The sequence below is a fragment of the Ylistrum balloti genome, unplaced genomic scaffold (assembly GCF_031769215.1).
Source record: "Ylistrum balloti isolate Yb309-2 unplaced genomic scaffold, AGI_CSIRO_Ybal_v1 Utg370468, whole genome shotgun sequence".
Lineage (NCBI taxonomy): Eukaryota > Metazoa > Mollusca > Bivalvia > Pectinida > Pectinidae > Ylistrum > Ylistrum balloti.
The window spans coordinates 403,145-416,556 of record NW_026782308.1 but is presented as its reverse complement, the minus strand read 5'-3'; the positions used below and the strand labels follow the sequence as shown (position 1 = coordinate 416,556).

Below are 13,412 nucleotides of genomic sequence, written 5' to 3'. Positions count from 1 at the left end.
TCATCGATGTTTTGTCTTTGAGTTCAGGTTTTGTGTTAATATGTCATTGTTGTTGATTAATGGGAATTAAACGATATATATAGTGTATATGATCACACACGATGTCGGCTTGTGTTTTAATGGTGTTGTTAAATATGCGTGATTTTAACGTTGAAGAAGACTTTTGCTATATAAAATGAGTGGTTAGGGCACTTTAATACTACACCATTCACTAAGCGTTGTATGTGAGTACATTGTAATGATTAACCTAGGCTTTGTCAGGTGTTTAACTATAGAGTAACGACCAGTCTGTACAGGTATAATCAATATACAATGCATTAAGAAACATAGTGTGGCTCACAAAGAACCAAAAATTTCACGTTCAAACGAATAATGACAACTGATCTTGGTTTACCGGAAGAATAATGGCACGTGAGTTAGCAGACGACACGATTAAGATGGCACACCCGGTCATAGAAGGTATGTAGTTAATGACACTATATATAAAGTATAGAATCCCACCGATGAATCACTCTGTCGGTGTATTTAATGAAGATGGAAACAAAAAATACTGAACTTTTCTCAAACAGCGGTAAGTAACCATGCGTAGCATGACTATATATATATTTATCTGCATCATGTATGACGAGAGAGGCTGTAATTATAATACCAATTGTAACATAACCAATATACCATAATATAATGTAGTCGTGCTAGGTAAAATGTGTACTGATCGATATGCTTATCAGGACAGGTATTATTCTAATTCAACGTCACTTGGAAGCAGATTTTAAGGATGGACTAACGGCATAAATACAATTTGTACTCCAGCCAACAAAGTTAAAATCAATCCTTACGTATTTTCAAGACGTGACTGTGTATATGATTTATATATATATATATTGCACTCTGTTGTTGTGGAAATTAAGTATGCTCATGAAATTAACAAAAATTGTAGTATTTTGTAAATTTTACAAAAAAATATTCGTTAATTCAACAAAAATGATGTACTCAAGACATGAGACAAGCATTATATACTTTGTTATAGCATTACCTGGCGGTACGAAGGAAATGAATCAGAAATTATTTCTACTAAACGCAATTTTCATCATGTACAGAAGAAATGAAATACTTTGTAGTGTTACCGTAAAATGTTCATAATGTACAGAAGAAATGAAATACTTTGTAGTGTTACCGTAAAATGTTCATCATGTACAGAAGAAATGAAATACTTTGTAGTGTTACCGTAAAATGTTCATCATGTACAGAAGAAATGAAATACTTTGTAGTGTTACCGTAAAATGTTCATCATGTACAGAAGAAATGAAATACTTTGTAGTGTTACCGTAAAATGTTCATCATGTACAAAAGAAATGAAATACTTTGAACGTTTTTATTAGAGGTAACAAAAATACTTTGTAATTTGCCTGAAGGCAGATATGACAGAAATTGTATATAGAGAGTAAATACCGACGTTTATAGAAATTATCATACTTCTGGCGATTGATTTCAAGATATTTATTTTGAAATCGAACACATGTGGTCATATCGATATTTATCGATATTAATAATATGTCTTTGATCATTCCGACAGGAAATATTGTTCAGACTTAATTTGACACTATTTTTCTGTACTTTTTGTATGGCAGCCTTTGGGTATATGTTTTTTTTTATTTTATGAGTAACCTTATTGTACTTAATTCTTGTTTAGCGGCAAATATCATTTGTTTTGAGTTTGAGAATCTATCTCACAGAGACAAGTATCGTGGAAACCTTACTAACAAGGATTGTCTCTAAATTGGCACCCTAAAGTAAACTTTTGTCTTGTTTGTGAATGATCAGCTCCGATATGCCTTAACATAGTGTATGTCCTATTGTCGTTGTATTTAAAAATAGCGGTATCATTGCTGTGTCATCGTGAATTTCCTTCGGAATTTCGGCCCTATTAATGTTGTGATACACATTTCCTTTGTCTCGAAGGGTTGTCCCGTTAACTTACACTGTGTTTTGTGTGGAAATACAGACATAAACAGATTGAGTTTGTCCTCTGTAATTTGAATTTGTCTTCTGTAATGCTGGAAAGAATAATATCTATTGAAAAGTATTGAGATTACTGTATGTTTTGTGCCAGGTCATTCCGTATTTGAAAATCAATAATTTGATTATATTGTTCCGTTATACATGTCATACAAGAGCTGGAGGAAGTGAGCACAAACACGCGGATATGTCTGCCTTCATTGATCCGTGGTAGTGCTAAATCCAACCCAATAAACCAACTACCACCTTTCAGCTATTTAATGGCCACCAACAGGAACAAAGCGATCCTTGAATGCCCCAATCATCCTCACTTACAAACTATCTGCCACTCTCTGTTTGTTTAGTGCACCTCAGGATTGGAAATCTGTTTTAATGACGCCTGACAGCAAACGAGTGATCCTTGAATGCCCGGCCATACCCAATAAGTAACCAAGCTCAATATCACAATTAGAGCAATATTTCAAGCGCGAAAACCGCTAAAATAATATCAAAACAAACACGTAAACGTTAACGGTATGTCATTTACAGAGTTTCATATACTGACACGCAGGACTGGGGTTTTGTCACCATGTGTGTCCTTTATAAATACCGGTGGACAATTTGTAAAATGAAAATTGCCTTTACCTTCATGCCATATTTTGCTTCACAGGAATAGTGGCACGGTTCAGAATATACCATATACCGCATGTACTTGACGTTCTTTTGAGACAATTTTTCGATAAAGTTTGATTTCACTCAGTCGACTTTTTGGCTTCAAAATTAAGTCCCTTAGCATCACTGACCAGGGACAAAACGGCAGTATGATGTAGTTGATTTTATCATTATGCTCTGTCGTATCTTATTCAACATTCCTATGGGAAGTCGCTATCAACTTGGGTATCGTTTGTACAATTCTTGGAGTTACATTCGATTACCGTTGAAATCAGTTCAACCTTGAAAATATTTTTTAAGCTAAATACGCCCTCTTTTAATGAATGTCCACTGATATCATTGATTGATATTCAATATTAAGTGGGCTCTGCTTCCATAACTTGTATTTTACATGCAGTAACAAAACGACATCACGCTACCATTTTAACATTGATTTTTTTCTTAAATTTATGTTTCCGAGTAATATATTAACCTAGACGTGTTGGTTTTTTCGACTTGCTTTCACTTTCTTCGGAGTTATTCGTTTGATAAAACGAAGAGCAGTCCGGTCTTATTTATCTTTAAAGGTGGTTTATCGTTTTGAAAAATCAGTATCTCTGTTAATGTTTCACTTTATTTAGTTCTTCATGTTGATAAGGCGTTTCATTTAAAGATTTTATTTTGAAAAATAAATAGCATACGTAAGCTAGTTTTCATTATAAGAACATGATTATGTGAGTAGATAAGAAAAGTGTACCTTTAATGTTTGAATGTTTTAGAGGCGGAACCAGATATGGCGACACCCTATGACTGGCAGGTTGGGAAAACTTTGGCCGAGACCAACAAACACATGTTCGACAATGAGATTGGCTGTGACGTCGCATTCTTGTTGGGGGATGATCGCAGTGGAGTGTATGCTCATAAATATGTTCTCATCAGCCGCAGTTGCGTATTTTGTGCAATGTTACACGGACCAATGGCCGAGCGAACTTCTGAATACATCCACATTCCTGATATTAAGAGAGAAACATTCAAACAATTACTAGAGTAAGTTTACCACGTAAAATAGTTGGAAACCTTTACATTGTCATTATAGTGGATAACCAATATATCCGATTTAATGGAAGTGTCAAAATGTTTCAACATAACGAGTTCAGTCGTAGAAGGACGACAGAGCAGTATGTGCAGTTCAATTCATCATTTGATTCTACAATATCTAATAATTTGTTTGAAAGGTGTAAATAATTTGTCTTTTGTACAATACATAGTATGGTGGAACATCAACAATGGTGTCCATGGACCAAAACGAAAAATAACTTATAAAATTGTCACTGTTACAAAAATGAAATCAGTAGGGGTGCATTGAAGCATTGTTGTGAGTGCATTGTAAAATTCTCATGTGGAAATACTTACATTCATATATTATTGAGCATGTTACCTAGAGCTAGAGAGTTGTTACAAGTTTTGAGTATTGACCATCTGTATATCGATCTCATATTGATCACATTAACTCTACAACAATTGTCTACAACCATTCCTCCTTTCTCCACAGGTTCATGTACTGTGAAGACACTAAGGTCGACTTAAAGAACGCTCCATATTTACTTTACGCCGCCCGGAAGTACGGTATCGATGCTCTCGAGGAAAAGTGCGTGCGCATCCTCGAACGCGGTATCTCGGTTGAGAATGTTTGTGAGGTTATACGACAAGCATACCAGTTTGATGAACACGAACTTAAGAAAAAATGTCTGGATTTCATTTTTCGTCACCCAAAAGAAGTTTTACGGTCAAATAATTTCTCGGATTTACCAGATCCAGTCGCAAGAGAGATCATCCAAGCCGACGAACTCGCCGTGAAAGAAGAGGTTGTCTTTGATGCATTGATGCGGTGGTCTGAAATGGAGTGCATGCGACAAGAATTACCGGTGACAGGCAGGAATCAGAGGAGAATAATCGGTGGCATGCTGAAGTACATCCGGTTTCCTTTAATGTCAACTAACTACATAAATAATGACGTGTTGCGTTCAGACATTTTAAATACTGATGAGGTCAGAGACATCAGGGAATATTTCTCCGGCAAAAGTGATGGCGAGACGAAATTCAAATCGGAGAAGCGATCAGCAGGCGAAAACCACGTCCTCCATTGGCGGTTTGGACCAGTGAGCTGTATCCACAACGAAGAGACAGCCATTTCTTTCTCTGCTTCTCGACAGGTCCTTGTATATGGAGTGCAGATTGATGGCAGTGCGTACTCTGACGAAATCTACGACGCCGACCTATCTATCTTTGACACAAGCAACAAAGAGCTTGGCAAAGTAAAAAGAAAACTAGATATTAAAAAGAATAACTTATACGATGTTTTATTTAATGCGGCACCAAAAATCGACAAAGGCTATAAATATACAGTAATTCTGAAGATACAAGGTACCCATGGTTACTTCGGCACGAGCGGCAAGTCCAGTCCTCCCCTCAGGGACTCCAGTCCCACGGTAGTCTACCCAGATGGCGAGTTCACTCGCATTATTACTAACAAAAACCAAGTCCCCGCCATATTGGTAAAGCCTTACATACCATCATCCTGAAACTTATTGTTTCTACAAAAATATCAACGCCCAACTTGTCCATTGAATTACAACTTACCAGCACCAATGTGGTCAGAAGTTATTTACTGTACAACAAGACTACACCCAGGTATCTGATGAATTGACGCCTCGGTTTTCAAGGTATGCAACAGGTAGGAGATAAAAACATGGAGACCTGCAATATAACTGAAGTGTACCTCAACTTGACACCGGTGATTTTGTATTGCATTTGAATGATTAATTCAAAAGATATCTGTTTTAATAGTGAGTAAATTCAAATCAACATCCCGTTGCTTTACTTTTAAAGAGTGCTTATAACTGGTGGCAAACGTGGGCGTAGAAGAGGTTATGACAGGAGGATCTTCACATTTTAAGTCAATAGGTGTGAAAGTCTGGTCAGGTATTTATCGTATTTTGTGGAGTCCTTATACACAACATATTAGTGGATATATATCAGCTGGAAATCATTTATGGTTTTATATCATGAGTCGGAAATATATATCATACTGATAAAACATCACATAGACAAATATTTTCATTACCGTTGATTTAAATTGGAAATTTCCTGTTCCATGTACACATACTTATGGGGCACGGTAGCTGAAATGTCGACATAAGATTAACAACATTTTATGTATATCTACAGATATATAATATGTACGAAAAAAATTCAGTCAAATTTGTTTGAATTTCAATTTCCAGTAATTATTGGTAATGTAAATTTAAATATAAACAAACCGTGATTACTTGGTGAAGTATGAACATTTTCAATCACCTGGATACAGTATGGCTTTTCATCTTGTATAAAATGTTCGTGATAAATAATCCGCCATACCTGTCTTATACATTTTTATGTTATATAACACTATATAAGTTGCTGATTATGTACAGGGTGTGATTATTGATGTGCCAGCTGATTGTCTATGGTCCGTCCTGACACCTATAACACTTGTCCGAGCCATTCTTTGATTCCCTGTGATAGATGAAATTTTCATCGTTTTTTTTCCAAATATATATTATCAAATTATTCTTTTACGTCTCTTAAAGGTAAAAGAGAATATCTATCTTTATTATTGTGATATACACGAAGACATCGTCGTCATAGCTAGCGTGATATTAACGTTGATACCCGTTTTTCATTATTTAATATTTATTCAGTATTTTATGATATGAGAAAAATTGTCAAAATTTGCGATTTTATCATTCTTTCTCTGTGAGATTATGAAAATATCGCCATCATTATTTGCGCGATATGAGAGAGTATAACGTCATTATTATACATGATTTGTGGGAGAATGTCATCATCAGTATTTGTGTAATATATTAAAAGGTGACGTCAGCATTATTTGTTATGTATGTTCGTCAAAGCTAAATTGTCGAGGTTGAAAATCTTCAGTTTACAAAAGAATCGGGATTTTCTTCACTCGTCATTGCTTTACGTTACAAGGCATTTCGTTCTCATTTTACACCTATGATCAAAATGTGCCATACGTATCGTTCATCAGCGTTGGGAATATGTTAGTTGTACTGAACATTCAAACTTGATGCAATATTACACTTCTATACTGTCTACCCATACGCATTATTGTATAATGTTGTTGTTGTTATTATTATATATGAGAGCTACGCATTTTAAAATTAAATGTCTAACAAAGAAAATATTATGTTTATTTATTTATTATTAACGTCATCATCATCTAGAAAGTGGCACAAACTTTCAAACATTCCACGTCATAAAAATGTTTCCGTGTGGCATGTACGATGGTCTGAATTCTTCCCGATTCTCATGGTCTTAATGACGATTCAGTATTCATTCATTTTCTTATCTAGATCTTATTCAAGAAAATAATGTACATAGGGCAAATGCCATAAAACTGCAAGTAAGCTCAAGGAAATTAAATATTTGCTAATTTGATGAGGAGATTTTGTAGGCGACCATAACACTGCCCTGTGGTCTTCATCTAAATCCCTGTGTTTTTTAGCCTACTTGTAAGACTAAGACTTATCTTACGAGAAGGATTGCACCATATGAAAGGGAATATTTACACGGGTATGCTGGAAGAATGAAAGAAGCATACGATCAGGTGTTCCGGGAGAGTGAGCATCTTCCACTTCATCTATACCATCGATCGCAACCAAAGAGTCTGATACAGTATTCCTCTCGCCATCAAAGAGTCCGATACAGTATTCCTCTCGTCGTCAAAGAGTCTGATACAGCATTTCTCTCGCCATTAAAGAGTCCGATACAGTTTTCCTCTCACCATCAAAGAGTCCGATACAGTATTTCTCTCGCCATTAAAGAGTCCGATACAGTATTCCTCTCACCATCAAAGAGTCCGATACAGTATTCCTCTCGTCGTCAAAGAGTCTGATACAGCATTTCTCTCGCCATTAAAGAGTCCGATACAGTATTCCTCTCACCATCAAAGAGTCCGATACAGTATTCCTCTCACCATCAAAGAGTCCGATACAGTATTCCTCTCACCATCAAAGAGTCTGATACAGCATTTCTCTCGCCATTAAAGACTCCGATACAGTATTCCTCTCGTCATCAAAGAGTCCGATACAGTATTCCTCTCGCCATTAAAGAGTCCGATACAGTATTCCTCTCGTCATCAAAGAGTCGATACAGTATCCCTCTCGTCATCAAAGAGTCGATACAGTATTCCTCTCGTCATCAAAGAGTCCGATACAGTATTCCTCTCGCCATTAAAGAGTCCGATACAGTATTCCTCTCACCATCAAAGAGTCCGATACAGTATTCCTCTCACCATCAAAGAGTCCGATACAGTATTCCTCTCACCATCAAAGAGTCTGATACAGCATTTCTCTCGCCATTAAAGACTCCGATACAGTATTCCTCTCGTCATCAAAGAGTCCGATACAGTATTCCTCTCGCCATTAAAGAGTCCGATACAGTATTCCTCTCGTCATCAAAGAGTCGATACAGTATCCCTCTCGTCATCAAAGAGTCGATACAGTATTCCTCTCGTCATCAAAGAGTCCGATACAGTATTCCTCTCGCCATCAAAGAGTCCGATACAGTATTCCTCTCACCATCAAAGAGTCCGATACAGTATTCCTCTCGTCATCAAAGAGTCCGATACATTATTCCTCTTAAACTTTTCTTGCCAAGTCTTTAGGTGTCAGTGTTACTTACTATCATTGTCCGTTTGAGTGAGGGCTTGATGTTCTGTGTTCGATGCCGTAAGTTTTAAAGAATGTAGTCTTCTTCGCATGCAAATTCGGATCCATTAAAACAATGCTTTCCTCAGAATATGAGACATCTGTTAATATAATTCTGTCAGGTATGTCTGATTCTTTGAGAGGTTCTAGTTCATTCATGGCGACTCGGCACACACTGTTTCTTCGATGACAATTCAAAGTCTGTGCTCATACCTTACCAATATCAAATTTCACATGATATATATACTTACATTTCACTACAATTGTATACCTAAACGGGACACGCTCACTGAACTAGTATGTCTTCACGCAGAAATTTTGTTTCTACTTCAAATTTGTTATGCATCTCTGTCGAGATTGGCAAATCTGGTACCAAACATCCGTACATGCTGGAACGTAAGCTCTACTCAGTGTAGCTGTGATAAACATTTCTTTACGGGCTTTTGTGTAAGGTTAGAAGTTGGTGTTGCAGCTAGAGAATGGTCATTAGGGGTTTCTGAAATGTTGATTGCAAAGCCTTGAAACATTTCCTTCGGGTTAATAACGTACATTGAATAGAGGTTTTTATCACAATCAGGAAAAAGAAAGCGTGACGTTTGTTTACTATTGGCTAGTTATGACCACAGACTTTGAAGTATGTCTTCAGTCAGATTCTGTTTCTGCTGAAAATCCTTTTTTCTTATTTCGTTTTTTTTATTAGAATCAGAAAAAATGTGAAGTTTCGATGACCAATGATGAAAGAGACAATATATTTCTAAATGGTTGTAGTTGTAGTATAAGGACACATAATCAATTGATTACAAAGGCTTTTGATCGGATTCCACCTTCATGTGCCTCCCGTAAATCTATTTTGTTAATAAAATGTGCCTTCCTAGACAGTGTTAGATGATCGGAAAAGTGGAAAGAAAGATACAACTATTGTTCGCGTTATTCCCCATATTATGCCAAAGGTTCTGATTATCGATCAAAAGTTGTGTTAAATAAACCAAGTATCAAGACTTCGTTATATACAGCGATTAAACCTGGAGTCAAAACTGAGAGTATCGTTATAAAACCTTGGCCCGAAATGACTTCAGGCTTGAGATAATGTCATGTGGCCAAATTGTCGGTCGATAAGGCTGTGCTCGATGAAATTATACCAGAATGCTTTATTGTCTGTTTTCATTCAAACTCGAGATCAGGAGAAAGAGAGCTATTTATTCATTAAACTTTAACCCGAGATTACATCTAGTGTCCAGTTATTTATTTATTTAACCTTGTCTTGAGATTCCAGGGTCCAGTTAATTACTTATTAAACCTTGGCCCTAGCTTACGTCATCGGACCCAATTCTTAACCGATAAAACCTTGACTTGCGACTACACCATGGGGTCCGCTCCTTTACTGATTAAACCTTGAAGTTACACCATGAGATCCAGTTAATTATTAAATAAACATTGGCCCTAGCTTAAATCATCGGATCCAATTCTTTATTGATAAAGTCTTGACATCATGGGATTCGTTTCTTTACTAATTAAACATTTCCTCCAGATTACAACATGGGGACCAGTTATTGGTTATATCTTGACATGACATTACAACATGGGGACCAGTTATTTATTGGTTATATCTTGACATGACATTACAACATGGGGACCAGTTATTTACTGGTTATATCTTGACCTGACATTACAACATGGGGACCAGTTATTGGTTACATCTTGACATGACATTACAACATGGGGACCAGTTATTTACTGGTTATATCTTGACATGACATTACAACATGGGGACCAGTTATTTACTGGTTATATCTTGACATGACATTACAACATGGGGACCAGTTATTTACTGGTTATATCTTGACATGACATTACAACATGGGGACCAGTTATTTACTGGTTATATCTTTACATGACATTACAACATGGGGACCAGTTATTTACTGGTTATATCTTGACATGACATTACAACATGGGGACCAGTTATTTACTGGTTATATCTTTACATGACATTACAACATGGGGACCAGTTATTTATTGGTTATATCTTTACATGACATTACAACATGGGGACCAGTTATTTACTGGTTATATCTTGACATGACATTACAACATGGGGACCAGTTATTTACTGGTTATATCTTTACATGACATTACAACATGGGGACCAGTTATTTACTGGTTATATCTTTACATGACATTACAACATGGGGACCAGTTATTTATGGTTATATCTTGACATGACATTACAACATGGGGACTTTATTTATATCTTGACATGACATTACAACATGGGGACCAGTTATTTATGGTTATATCTTGACATGACATTACAACATGGGGACCAGTTATTTATTGGTTATATCTTGACATGACATTACAACATGGGGACCAGTTATTTACTGGTTATATCTTGACCTGACATTACAACATGGGGACCAGTTATTTACTGGTTATATCTTTACATGACATTACAACATGGGGACCAGTTATTTATTGGTTATATCTTGACATGACATTACAACATGGGGACCAGTTATTTATTGGTTATATCTTTACATGACATTACAACATGGGGACCAGTTATTTATGGTTATATCTTGACATGACATTACAACATGGGGACCAGTTATTTATGGTTATATCTTGACATGACATTACAACATGGGGACCAGTTATTGGTTATATCTTGACATGACATTACAACATGGGGACCAGTTATTTATGGTTATATCTTGACATGACATTACAACATGGGGACCAGTTATTTACTGGTTATATCTTGACATGACATTACAACATGGGGATTATATCTTGACATGACATTACAACATACCACATTACAACATGGGGACCAGTTTTTTATGGTTATATCTTGACCTGACATTACAACATGGGGACCAGTTATTGGTTATATCTTGACATGACATTACAACATGGGGACCAGTTATTTATTGGTTATATCTTGACATGACATTACAACATGGGGACCAGTTATTTATGGTTATATCTTGACATGACATTACAACATGGGGACCAGTTATTTACTGGTTATATCTTTACATGACATTACAACATGGGGACCAGTTATTTATTGGTTATATCTTGACATGACATTACAACATGGGGACCAGTTATTTACTGGTTATATCTTGACATGACATTACAACATGGGGACCAGTTATTTATTGGTTATATCTTGACATGACATTACAACATGGGGACCAGTTATTTATGGTTATATCTTGACATGACATTACAACATGGGGACCAGTTATTTATGGTTATATCTTGACCTGACATTACAACATGGGGACCAGTTATTTATTGGTTATATCTTGACATGACATTACAACATGGGGACCAGTTATTTATTGGTTATATCTTGACATGACATTACAACATGGGGACCAGTTATTTATGGTTATATCTTGACATGACATTACATATCTGGTTATATCTTGACATGACATTACAACATGGGGACCAGTTATTTACTGGTTATATCTTGACATGACATTACAACATGGGGACCAGTTATTTATGGTTATATCTTGACATGACATTACAACATGGGGACCAGTTATTTATTGGTTATATCTTGACCTGACATTACAACATGGGGACCAGTTATTTATTGGTTATATCTTGACATGACATTACAACATGGGGACCAGTTATTGGTTATATCTTGACCTGACATTACAACATGGGGACCAGTTATTGGTTACATCTTGACATGACATTACAACATGGGGACCAGTTATTTACTGGTTATATCTTGACATGACATTACAACATGGGGACCAGTTATTTATGGTTATATCTTGACATGACATTACAACATGGGGACCAGTTATTTATGGTTATATCTTGAGATGACATTACAACATGGGGACCATATCTTGTTATTTATGACATGGTTATATCTTGACATGACATTACAACATGGGGACCAGTTATTTACTGGTTATATCTTATTTATTGGTTACATCTTGACATGACATTACAACATGGGGACCAGTTATTTACTGGTTATATCTTGACATGACATTAGAACATAGGGACCAGTTATTTATGGTTATATCTTGACCTGACATTACAACATGGGGACCAGTTATTTACTGGGGACCAGTTATTTACTGGTTATATCTTGACATGACATTACAACATGGGGACCAGTTATTTATGGTTATATCTTGACATGACATTACAACATGGGGACCAGTTATTTATGGTTATATCTTGACATGACATTACAACATGGGGACCAGTTATTTACTGGTTATATCTTTACATGACATTACAACATGGGGACCAGTTATTTATGGTTATATCTTGACATGACATTACAACATGGGGACCAGTTATTTATTGGTTATATCTTTACATGACATTACAACATGGGGACCAGTTATTTACTGGTTTTATCTTGACATGACATTACAACATGGGGACCTGTTATTACAACATGGGGACCAGTTATTTATGGTTATATCTTGACCTGACATTACAACATGGGGACCAGTTATTTACTGGTTATTTACTGGTTATATCTTTACATGACATTACAACATGGGGACCAGTTATTTATGGTTATATCTTGACCTGACATTACAACATGGGGACCAGTTATTTACTGGTTATATCTTGACCTGACATTACAACATGGGTCCAGTTCTTGAAGTTGTTCTCACTGAAGAATGATACCAAAACGTTAGCGTTATGTAAAATAAGTGCAATTTCACGTGAAAAATGTCACCCACACACAGGTCAAGGATCGCCTGTGGAATTATTCCTAATAAGTATTATTCCATAGAATGTTACGTCAGGAACATGAATACACATGACAGTTATGACTACTGGACTCGAGATCATTCACAGAAATAGGTTTGAAACAAACTGTCTGTATTGTATATCGGTACGAAACAACTGTTATCGGTGACCACAGTGTATAGGAGCCATGAAAATATCTATCATGCAAGAACGGAATGTTACGGGACAATGTTTGTAAAGGAT

At 36.1% G+C, this 13,412-nt stretch overlaps 1 protein-coding gene across 1 annotated transcript; it reads left to right on the top strand.

The window, feature by feature from the left end:
* The first annotated feature begins 404 nt into the window (after positions 1–404).
* Positions 405–5,228, top strand: LOC132555289 (BTB/POZ domain-containing protein 6-like). The gene is made up of 3 exons (XM_060219645.1): positions 405–459; positions 3,426–3,693; positions 4,199–5,228. The coding sequence occupies exons 1-3, from the start codon at positions 405–407 to the stop codon at positions 5,226–5,228; spliced, it is 1,353 nt and encodes a 450-aa protein (XP_060075628.1).
* The last annotated feature ends 8,184 nt before the right edge of the window (positions 5,229–13,412 follow it).